At 43.2% G+C, this 12,431-nt stretch overlaps 1 protein-coding gene across 1 annotated transcript in view; it reads left to right on the forward strand.

Moving 5' to 3' along the window:
* Positions 1-214: 214 nt before the first annotated feature.
* Cep97 (centrosomal protein 97) overlaps positions 215-12,431 on the forward strand; it is a 29,515-nt gene continuing 17,298 nt past the window's right edge. The window contains exons 1-5 of the mRNA XM_059277728.1: positions 215-257; positions 3,475-3,617; positions 6,490-6,648; positions 8,212-8,313; positions 11,267-11,380. Of these exons, the coding sequence (XP_059133711.1) occupies positions 215-257; positions 3,475-3,617; positions 6,490-6,648; positions 8,212-8,313; positions 11,267-11,380 (561 nt within the window). The remainder of the gene's footprint in view (positions 258-3,474; positions 3,618-6,489; positions 6,649-8,211; positions 8,314-11,266; positions 11,381-12,431) is intronic.

A 12,431-nucleotide genomic window follows, 5' to 3' on the forward strand; every position in this document is an offset into this window, starting at 1 on the left:
GATTTATCTAACGATGCAGCTTGCTCACCTATCAGGGTCCCCTAAGCTCTTCTTCACCTTTCACTTTCTAGCCTGCGATTCCCATCAGGCAGCCAATTGGGCCGGCTGAGTGCTGTGCATCCTGGGAGTTGTAGTTTGCAGCTCCCCACTGCCGACTACTTGGTCGACAGAACGGCTGAGGACGGTTGCCTGGTGTCATTAGCAAGCGGCAAGTATGGCGGTAGCGCGAGCCGACGGGGCTCTGGCTCCGGGAGAAGGTAGGATGATCTCCACCTAAACTCCAAAGTTTACTTCACTAAGTCATATTAAATAGTTGCTTAGTGTAGAGAGGAAGCCTGGGTTTAGAGATGCAGTTTTGGACCAGTTCTTTTGATGTGGGGCTGTAGGCAGCGCGGAGGCGCACTACCTACTGGGAGTTGTAGTCCCGCTCTCTGGTCCGGTTCGGCAGCATTGCAGTGAAGGCTGCATGAGGGACTTCAGCCCCCAGGAATCTTCGCGGTGCCCGGCGCCCCCGTCCCGCGCTCCCTCTAGCCTGCCTGGGCAGTGGGCTTAGGACTGCAGCGACCTTTCTGGGACGTTTACTTTGAGTTCCGAGTGCCCACGGGAAATCGGCAGAGTCTCTTTATTTCCTGTGCCCCTCCTCCTCCTCGGTTCCGAGAACGTTCAGGAAGCATCTTATCTGATACCGTATCCTAGCCTGCCTGAACTCTTCCTTGGAAGTGGCCAGTACCCGTGATAGAATCTGGGGGTGACCCGAACACGCGTTGCTGCCCCGTCATTCTGCAGGCCGGGTCCTGGGATCGAGTTTGGTCTTTGTTTGGCAGAGCGCAGGCTAGGGGTGCGCCGGTAGCTGGAGGGATGCCTCCGTGAGGCGCCGGACCTGAGCTTTTGTTTTGGTTACACTCTGAGGCGTGGTAGCAGCTGGCTGGATTGGGGCAGACCCGGGTAGAGTCGGGGCTCACAACCTTGGGACCTTGAATTCTTGAGGGGAGGAGTTCGGCTAAAAGGTGTGTTGACCCTTCGGAATTGTGTGCGAACGCTGGGTGCGCTTTTCTGGGACAGCATAGTTTTCATCCTTCAAGAAGGGCCCCCCCGACACCTCCCGTGTTAAGAAAACCGAAAAACATCGACACTTTCTAGGAGAGCAGTCCGGAAAAATTATTTCCCAGGGTAATCCCAGTCTTGATGGTAAATTTGAAATTGGCAGTTACTCTGGCCCCGCCCCCTATGGTAGCTGCCTTTCCTAAACCTCTCTAGCCCACCAAGACAACAGACAAGAGCAGCAGTTAGCATTTACAGAGCCACTTTTTAAACTCCAGATGATATTTTGGGCGCCTTTCTTACATTATCTCATGTTTTTATGTAGAACAATGTTTATATTGTGTTCTCACTTTTTTTTTTTTTTTTTTTTTTTTTTTTTTTTTTAAAGACAGGGTCTCATTATGTAGTTGTGACTGGCTTAAAACTCACAGAAATCCTCCTGACTTTGCCTCTCCAGTGCAAAGATTAAAGATGTGTACTACCACAGTGGCTCAGCCATATCCTTTTTTTTTTTTTTTTTTTTTTTTTTTCCATTTTTCGAGACGATTTCTCTGTGTAACCCTGGCTGTCCTGGAACTCGCTCTGTAGACCAGGCTTGCTTTGAACTCACAGAGATGGCTCTGACTCGCAAGTGCTGGGATTAAAACCGTGCACCGCTAACCGTAGGGCTTTTTTGTTTTGTTTCAAGACAGGGTTTCATTATGTAGCTCTCTCTGGCTGTCCTGGAACTCAATATATAGACCAAGCTCCTCCCTCTGTCTCCCGAGTCCGCCACTATGCCTGGTTGTCATCCACAATTCAGAGTAGAAAAGTTAACTCAATGATTGCAAATATAGAGGAAAGACATTGGAGGACACTGAGGAGGCAGCAAGCCTCTAGGAGAGAGGTCTCAGTTACCAAACCTGCCAACACCTTAATTTGGGGAGCTTTCAGACTGAAAAAAGAAAGTAGAAAAACTTGCCTATAGTGGTTAACCAGGGGAGCTATAGTCTGAATTCATACTACCATGCTTTATTGAGCACTGTCTGTCAGGTCTGAGGCCAAGTACCAATGGTTTGGCTTCTTCACACCAACCTTGTGAAATCAGAGAATCATTTTATTCTGTTGGTTAACTATACTTTGATTTTCAAAATATTTAGAAGTGACTGGGGAGATAGTTTGGTTGGTGTAGTAGAAGTGACTGGGGAGATAGTTTAGTTGGTATAGTAGAAGTGACCGGGGAGATAGTTTGGTTGGTGTAGTAGAAGTGACTGGGGAGATAGTTTGGTTGGTGTAGTAGAAGTGACTGGGGAGATAGTTTAGTCGGTATATGCTGGCTGTGCAGCTGTGAGGACCGAGTTCAATCCTCCAAACCCAGGTAAAAAGTCGAGTTTGGCGGCAGGAGCTTGTAGTCTCAGTGCTGGGAAGGTGGATACAGGCAGGTCCTTGGGGCTTGCTGGCCAGCCTGCCTACCCCATTTGATGAGTTCCGGGCCAGTGAGAGACCCTGCCTCAAAAAAACAAAGTGAGGGCTGTAGAGATGGCTCAGTGGTAAGAGCACTTGCTATGAAAGCAAGAGGACTGGAGTTGAAATCCCCAGCATCCCTGGGAATGCCTGTAACCCTAGTAATGTCTGTAATGCTATGGAGGCTAGCTGACTTCCAGCATAGCTCTAGGCTTCCAAGCTCAGCGAGAGAGTGTTCAAGAGAATAAAAAAAAGTGACAGCACAGGACACCCAGCATTTTCTTCAGGCCTCCCTGGGCATACATGATGTGCCCTCCTACCCCCCCCCCCCCCCATACACACTACTTTGGGCACTTAAAGATACACTTGTAGTTAGGTTATAAGCAGTTTGATCTCTCTAAAAAAATGCAGTTCTAGGGCCTGATGTGGTGATAGCTATAATCTCAGTGCTTGGGAAGTGGAGGACACATCAGGAGTTCAAATCCAGCCTCAGGCACATAGAGAGTTTATGCTAGCATGGTCAGCTTCAGCCTCTGTCTCAAAATACACAAAATAAAACAGCAGCAAAAGAAAAACAATCCAAAACAAAGAAAAAAATTGAAAGGTAACAAAGGGGAAAATAAAACCCAGAAAAAACTAAAACCCAGAAAAACAACAACAACAACAACAACAACAAAAAAGACCCTCCAAAAATGAAAAACTCAAAAAAGAAATGTAAGCCCTAATTTTAAAATACTATTATTAGGTAAAAAATAGGAGAACCTCAGGGCCTTGCATGCTAGGCAAAGGCCCTGCCTCTGACTTATACCCCAGCCTGTAACTTATAAATTCAGAAGAAAAATGTATCATTATAGCTCTGGATTGCTATAGTTTTAATACTCAGTGTGCTCTGGTGTATTTTTAAATATGTATATGTATTTTTTTCTCAGTGTAAAATGCTAAGCTCAGCTGTCATATTTGCTTTCTAACAAGGTGTCTTCTCTTCTTAAGGGTCAGTGGTGAACTGGTCAGGGCAGGGACTACAGAAATTAGGTCCTAACTTGCCCTGTGAAGCTGATGTTCACACATTGATTCTGGATAAAAATCAGATTATTAAACTGGAAAATCTAGAGAAATGCAAACAGTTGATACAGGTGGGTATGTGTTACATACATATGACTAATTTATTACTAAACGAAACCAAAAAGTTATTCTACATGCCCTGAAAGCAGGAAATGTTGTCTTAAAAGTTTATATGCTAACTTCTGAAGATGATACATGTATTACATTTATAGTGGTCTAGAAAAAGAAGCATTGTTAAAAAGTGGAAACAGGGTCAGCAAGATGGCTCTGTAGGTAGGAGTGCTTGTTCGAAGGCCTGAAGACCTGAGTTGGATCTGTGTGCCACAAGGCAGAGGGAGAGAACTAACTTCTGAGAGTATGCTGGTGACGTTTGCGTGTGCGCTATTGCTTATGAGTGCCTGCAAGTGCGCTGCTTGAACACACACACACACACACACACACACACACACACACGCTCTCTAAATATTTTACATTTCTTGTTTATTTGACTTTTTACTTACAGTTATTTGTGTATATCTGTATGAATGTATGCCACATGTGTGTGAGTACATGCAGAGGCCAGAAGAGGGTATCCGATTTTCTGGAACTGGAGTTATATACATGTGGTGGTGAGCCACCTGACTTGGGTGCTAGGAACTGGACTCTGATCCTCAGGAAGGACAGCAAGTGCTCTTAACTGCTAAGCCATCTTTCTAGTCTAGTCTATCTATCTATCTATCTATCTATCTATCTATCTATCTATCTATCTATCTATCTACACTTAAAGAGAACATTATATGTTGACAAAGTATTGTCTTAACATAATTTTTACTTCATATTGGGGGTAAAGAGTTTACTCATCCAAGAATGTTGGGGATGTACTTGAGTGCTAAGAGTACACGCTTGGCATATTAAGCCCTAAGTTTAATCGTCAGTACTGCCAAAACAAACTCATGAACAAACAAAAAAGAAGCGTTTATTTGGTCCCTCCTAGTATGCCTAGCATTGACCTAGTTTTGACTGAAACAGATGAAGACAGTTTTGTGGAGCTTATATTTTCAAGTTATTGATCTGTTAAGAATGTCTTTAGGAGATGGCTTGGTGGGTAAGAACATTGGCTCTGAAAACACCAGAGGTTGGGATTGGATCCCCAGCACCCACCTGAAAAGCTGGGCATCAGTGCATGTAGTTTACATTTAACCCAGTCGTTGGAGGGGAGAGTCGGGCAGATCCTGAGATCCGGCTGGCCAGCCAGCTTAGCCATCATGGTGAGCTTCCAGTTCAGTGAGAGCCTGTCTCAAAGCAGTCAGGCAGAGAGTGCTGGGGGAGGCACCCAACATCCTGCTCTGGCTTTCGCTTGTGTACAGATGGGCATGTGCGCCCATACACTCACGTACATACAACACATAAACGTACACCATCCACACACAGATACCTTTACTAATTGACAGAAGTCTCACTCAGCTTTATCTGCACTTTGTGTAAGCGTACGTGGATTATGCCTAACACTGGGCTTCATTTTTCTGGATATGTATATAATGTATTTCTATCACATTCATTGCCATTGGCCTCGTTTCTTTCTACTTCCTCTAATCCCTTCTCCTCTCGAGTGGCCTCCTGATTTTTCATGGCTTCTTCTCATTCTCATCCTCCTTATTCTTCCCTGCCCCCCTTTTTGTGATCCAGTGAATTTCACGAGGGGCAGGAGTGAGAATCTGTTTACAGGAGCATAGACGCCCTACCAGTGGCTACACCCCTGAAGAAAATGTTTTTCCCTCTTCCTGTCTAGTAATTACTAGACTGTCTAGTAATCCTCAGGGATGGGTAGGGCCTTCCGAGTTCCTCTCCCCACCTCCAGCTTGTGGAGGAGCTAATCTTATGGACGAGCTCATTTTTTTTTTTTTTTTTTCAAGACAGGGTTTCTCTGTGTAACAATCCTGGCTGTCCTAGAACTCACACCTTAGACCAGGCTGGCCTCAAACTCACTGAGATCCACCTGCCTTTCCCTCCATAGTTCTGGGGTTAAAGGCGAGCACTACCACCGCCCGGCTAGGAGAAGGAGCTCATACCACTGCCGGGCTAGGAGGGGGAGCTCATCTGAGGGAGATCTTGTGCTGCTTTGAGTTCAAGAATAGGACAGCCTGCTGGGGGTGGTGGTGGTGGTGGTGGTGGTGGTGGTGGTGGTGGTGGTGGTGCACGCCTTTGATCCCAGTAGAGGCAGGCAGAGGCAGGCAGATCCCTGTGAGTTCTAGGCCAGACTGGTCTACAGACTGAGTTCCAGGACACCCAGAGCTACACATAGAGAAACCCTGTTTCCAAAAACCAAAAACCAAAAAAAAAGTACAAAGAGCCATGTCCTCTCCAGAAGTCAGTATTCCATATCTTTCCCCTCCTTCCCCTGCTTCTCCCGCTGCACCCCTGGAGCCTTGGTGGGGATGTGGTAGATGTCCCACTTACGGCTGGGCGTTTAGCAGCTCTTCATTTGTTTCCTGTGCTTTGATGGGTTGTGAGTCTCTGCAGCCACCACTACTCACTGCAGAGGAAGCTTCTCTGACTAGAGCTGACAGCAGCATTGTTCTGTGGGGTGTGTGTAGTTATTTAGAAGGCAACTTGATAGCAATTTGATAGCTACATTATGTCCATTTAGCAAAAACCATCAGGAGATTCCTCACAGGGCTTATGTCATCCCCAGCCTCGGATTTTTGGCTGGTTCACAGTGACACAGGTGAATTCCTTCCTGTGGAGCACATCAGTTGGTTGCCTCCTCACAGGCTTTATATTTTTTGTTGATTAGAACAACAAACTCCAGTAGTTATACTGTAGGTAATAGATGTAAATAATATGTGTAAAAATACAAATTTGTTTTGTGTATTTGGCAATGTTTGGCCATCTATCATAATGGGAAAGTAGTAGGTGTGGACATACATGTTTGTTTCTAGGAATAATAATGTTCCCTTTTCACAGCTGTCAGTGGCTAATAATCGGCTGGTTCGGATGATGGGTGTGGCCAAACTGACTCAACTCCGGGTCTTAAATTTACCTCATAATAGTATTGGCTGCATGGAAGGACTGAAGGACCTAGTCCATTTGGAATGGCTGAATTTGGCAGGAAATAATCTGAAGGTGAATGGCTTTCTTTTTCTTGGTAATTCACTTTTGAGATTTTTTTCATAGCTAATTGTTCTTTGTGAAAAAGAAACTTGGCAAGTATGGAAATAAGCAGACTGAAAAATGAAAATGTCTACTTCTACAATCTGTGTTGACATAAACTTTAAAAAGCCTCCATTTTGAACATATAGTACAGTATAGTATTCTTTTACATTCTAATACAGAGAATCTATATTATACTTAAAAAATAAATCAAATACTAGAATGTTGAGGAAAGAGATTCTTCCCTACTGAGTTTAAACTTTAAGTAAATTTTAATGGTACATGGAAAAAGTGTTTTTTTTTTTTTTAAGTCAAGAGATCTGGATCTGTCTGCTCCTACTTCTGCCACACAGGAACTGTCATTTTGGACAAGTTAATGAACACTTCTCTATCTATTTTCTGATGTGTTAGGTGAGGGGACTAGAGTAAACTGCTGCCTTTCCTGAGCAGCTGCCTTACGGGAGGTGCTTTTCTGAGCACCTTGTGTGTAGTAAGCTCATATCAGCTGTGACATAGGTATTGTTATTATACTTACTGTGTAGACAGAGAAGCTTGTCCCAATTTGTACATCCAAGAAGTTGCAGAGCTCGAAATTTTTAAAAAATGTATTTTAAATTCATTCCCAGAGAATTTCACACAGCATACAGCATATTTAGATTATATCCATCCACCACTCCTTCCCTAACTTTTTCCAGATCCATCCCCACCTCTGTCATCTCTTTTTCTCTTTTTTTAAATAACCCATTGAGTCCAGTTTAATCTCTCCATGTATTCCTGGGTGTGGTGCCATCCACTGGATCGTGGTTGACTTACTTATTAGGAGCCACACTCTTTTTTTTTTTTTTTTTTTTTTTTTCTTTTCGAGACAGGGTTTCTCTGTGTAGCTTTGCGCCTTTCCTGGAACTCGCTTTGGAGACCAGGCTGGCCTCGAACTCACAAAGATCCGCCTGCCTCTGCCTCCCGAGTGCTGGGATTAAAGGCGTGCGCCACCACCGCCCGGCCTAGGAGCCACACTCTTAAGGACAACTGACTCTCCCTTTCTCAGAAGCCATTAGCTGTCCACAGGTCCTCAGGGGTGGGGCTTGGCAGCCCTTCTCCTTCTATACTAAACTGTTGTCTGGCTCGGTCTTGTGCAGATAACCACAGCTGCTGTGCGTTCAGGAGTGCCGTGGTCCTGTGATGCCCAGAAGACACTGCCTTGCTCTGGTCCTCCCTGACCGCAGAGCCAGGATTTAGTAGGCTGTGTGGCTTTGGTCTAAATCTGTAAATTCTTTTCTCTGCTAACAGTTAGATGTCATTGAAGTTTCTTTGGGCTGTAAATATTTGGGATGGTATGGATTGCTTGGTATCCTTGAAAACTTGTACCATGGCTACTTTTTAAATTTTGCTCTCCATTTCTCCCTTGTCTTGCTCAGCTCTGCTGCTGTGCTTCTAGTGACAAGAGGATGCAGGGGAGTCAGCTCTAAAGACTTAGGGAGTGATTGCGTTTTTTTGATTTTAAGTGCACTGAATAATATGATGTTTTTCTTGGAATAGACCATGGAACAAATCAACAGCTGTACAGCTCTACAACACCTGGATTTGTCAGACAATAACATACCCCAGATAGGTGATCTATCAAAACTGATGTCTTTGAAGGTAAGTGGGTCTTCTGTCACTTTTTAAAAAGATCACAAATTACAAAAATTACTAAAAATGTAATCTAATTGGCATAAACTCAGCCTGCCATATACTGTATATTAAGAGCCTCTCTCTTTCTCTCTCTCTCTCCTTTTGAAGGAGTCTCCCAGTAAAGCCCAGGCTGACCTCTCAGGGTTACCATGATCTTTCTCCCTCTTTCCAGAATTCTGGAATTACAGGTGTTGACCGCTATGCTTGCCAGGTTGTCTTTGTTGTAGAAACTTAGGAACTTTTTGTTTTTTTCTTTTTTGTTTTGGAGACAAAGTCTTACTGTATTGCCCTGGCTATTTCTGGAACTCCTGAGCTCAAGAGATGTACTCTTGAGGCATAAGAGTGCTTAGGCCTCCCAAATTGATTGTTAGTTCCTATATGTGATTTATTTACTTTATGTAAAAATATTCATTGTAGTTAGTTACTTCTTATTTCCCATTCTCTGAATGTAATGAATTCCCTTCATTTTAAGCTAGCTAATGCTAGGGGCTTTAGTAAATATATAATATTCTGGTAATGTTTGAAGTAATCCACCCTAAAGTTAAGTTTTTTTTTTTTTTTTTTTTTTTTGAGATAGGGTCTCTCTATTATATAGCTCTGTCTGTCTGTCCTGGAACTGGCTATCTAGATCAGTCTGGGCCTCGAACACACAGAAATCCACCTGCCTCTGCCTCCTGAGTGCTGGGATTAAAGGCATGTGCCACCACCGCCCGGCTATTTTTTCCTATTCTTAAGGATGCTGTTTTCAATACCAAATATAATTTAATTAACAAAACTAATTTCACTTAATGAACATGATAAACATGGAGGGTAGAGAGATAGCTCAGTGGTTAAGAGCACTCACTGGCTGCTGTTCCTGAGGACCTGGGTTTGATTCCCAGTATCATATGGTGGCTCACAACTGTCTGTAATCCTAGTTCCTGGGAACTTAAATTCCCTCTTCTGACCTCCATAGGCATAGGCATGCACATGGTGCACAGATATACAAATAGGCAAAACACTTACATACATAAAATAAATGATAAAATCTAAAAAAAAAGATATGTGAAGTTTTTTTTCTATATTTTTGCTTAATTGAATATTATTAGCACCAGATAGACTCTTCAAGCCTTAGAAGTGGAATCTGAAACTCTATTTTCCCTACATCTTGAGCAGAAATAATTTTATAGCAACAATAATTCTAAACAATTTGATGTATCCAACTGTCCCGATAAATGCTAAGAGAACTCAAAAGAACTAAAAGATGATTGGATATTTTGTGTATTTTTTCCTTTTGTTATAACCTTTTTTTTTTTTTTCCCCTGGAACCGATATATGAATAGCTAAACAGAATCCTGAATGTTTAGAGTATCTAGAGTATCTTAGACTTATTCTTTTTTTTTTTTTTCTCTCGAGACAGGGTTTCTCTGTGTAGCTTTGTGCCTTTCCTGGAACTCACTTTGGAGACCAGGCTGGCCTTGAACTCACAGAGATCCGCCTGCCTCTGCCTCCCGAGTGCTGGGATTAAAGGCGTGTGCCACCACCGCCGGCCAGACTTATTCTTTTTAACAGGTTTATTTGTTTTATGTGTGTGTGTGTGGGTGCCTGGTTGTCTGTATATATTCTGTGTGCACATGGTGCACCGGAAGACAGAAAGGGCCTTGGCTAACCTGGAGCTGGGGTCACAGGTGGTTGTGAGTCCTGGTATGGAAACTAAACCTAGGTCTCTGCAAGAGCAGTAAGTACTTTTAACTACTGAAACATCCCTCCACCCCTTGGACTTATTCTTTATTGTTGCTGACTTAATATGGGTCAGCTATGCCTGCAAGTGATAATTTCTACCTTTCTTTGGCTTCAACTAAGCAAAAAATGTAGTTGTAAAGTATGAATTGTGGCTTCTCTGTCTCTTTTGCAAAATTTACTTTCTACGTGATTGTTTTATTTTATGTGTGTGTATGTGTGTGTGGTAGATGTGTGTGTGGTGCATGGACATGAGTGCAGTTGAACACACCTCTGTGTGCACACGTGGTGGCTAGAACAGGATGTTGGGTGTCTTCCTCTATCCCTCTCTATCCTATTACTTTGAAATAGTCTATCATTGAACTGGAAACTCACGCTTAGCTGTTGGTTGGCTGGCCCGAAATCCACTTATTTCTGCTCCCAATACTGGGGTCGCAGGTATGAACCACTATGCCCAGATTTTTTTATGGGTGCTGGGGATTCAATAATAGTTCCTCATAGTTATAGAGCAAACACTCTTATCCACCAAGCTATCTCCCTTATTTTGATGTGGGTTTTTGTTGTTTGTTTTGTTTTGTTAAGGTTTTTTGAGACAAGGGTTTCTCTGTGTAGCCCTGGCTGTCTTAGAACTTGCTCTATAAACCCAGCTGGCCTCAAACTCAGAGATCAGCCTGTCTCTGCCTCCCCAGTGCTGGGATTAAAGGCATGTGCCACCACACCCATCTTTATTTTGATATTTTAAAAGGAAATGAATAACTATGTTGGAAATTGCTTTGTGTATTAACTTAAATTGCATAGCATGCTAGTGCATCATAGCATAGCTAGATACTACATCAACTATGTGTTCTTGGATAAGTCTTTTTTTTTTTGGTTTTTCGAGACAGGGTTTCTCTGTGTAGCTTTGCACCTTTCCTGGGACTCACTTGGTAGTCCAGGCTGGCCTCGAACTCACAGAGATCCGCCTGGCTCTGCCTCCCGAGTGCTGGGATTAAAGGCGTGCGCCACCACCGCCTGGCTTGGATAAGTCTTAAACCCTTGTTGGGCTAAAGACCACTTAGGAGCCTTCTAAGTATTAATCTTTGATTTACGTGTGATGAGAAGTATAACAAAATAGATGTTTTTATTCTTGCATACACCATTTTGGCATTGTCAAGTCAATTTATTGATAATTTGTTGACTTGTATTTTTTTTTTCTTTCAAGACCTTGCTTTTACATGGAAACATTATCACTTCTCTTAGAATGGCACCTGCATATCTACCCAGAAGCCTTTCTATATTGTCTTTGGCAGAAAATGAAATCCGTGACTTAAATGAGGTAAAATGTGACTCTGGGATATTTCCTTTTGGGATCCAGGAAGGGGAAGTCCAGGACTCTGTGGGATTCAGGAAGGAGAAAGTCCAGAACTCTGTGAGATCCGGGAAGGAAAAAGTCCAGGACTCTGTAGGATCCAGGAAGGTGAAGTCCAGGACTCTGTGGGATCCAGGAAGGAGTCCAGGAGAGACAGGAGAGGTTCTTGTTGTCAGACATTTCTCTCTTGCCCTCCTGCTCCCAAATACCCAGCAGCTGCTTCCCAAATAATTGACTCAGAGGCTTAATATAAATTATAAATGCTCAGCCAATAGCTCAGACTTATTACTAACTATCTCTTATATTTTAAGTTAACCCATATTTCTATGGGTTTGCCACGTGGAGGTACCTTTATTAGCATGGCAAGTCCATCTCCTGCTCCCTCTGTGTGACGACTCCTGTCTCTGCCTTTCTCCTTCCCATCATCCTAAGTTTGGTTACCCCACCTATACTTCCTGTGTGGCTACCAATTCAAGTGACAAATCTTTACAGTGTACAAGAGGATTATTCCACAGCAGGTTCTCAAGCTCATTTTTAGACTGTGACCATCTTGGGAGAATTGCTGCCTGGTGAAACATTTGGTGCTAAAGCATCATTATTTTTCTTAACACTAGCAGGTCATGAGGCTGAATTTCAGTTGTAATGCTGCAGTTATCATCACTGTTGATTGGTAGGGGAGAGACATCTACTTTATAGGGGCCAATGAGGCAACCTGTTCACTTTTCCCTGGCTTCTATTATGTTTTTAAATAGGATTTTCTCAAGCCAGGCAAAGTCCCTTATGTCTGTAACCTCAGCACTTAGTAAGTGGAGACAGGAGGGTTAAAACAAAAGATCAGCCTGGGTTAAATGTGACCCTGCCTCAAAAAAAGTAAATGTGGTTTTCTTAACTAGGAAATAATGCTGATACTTTTTAATGCAGGAAGGACAAATGGCTAGGTTTTTAGAGTTTTGGAAGTCACTGGCTAATAGTAGAAAATTGCTTGATGCTTTTTAGAACAAGAGGGAAATTGTGACAT

Source organism: Peromyscus eremicus, chromosome 12, assembly GCF_949786415.1.
Source record: "Peromyscus eremicus chromosome 12, PerEre_H2_v1, whole genome shotgun sequence".
In the NCBI taxonomy this organism is placed as follows: Eukaryota; Metazoa; Chordata; class Mammalia; order Rodentia; family Cricetidae; genus Peromyscus; species Peromyscus eremicus.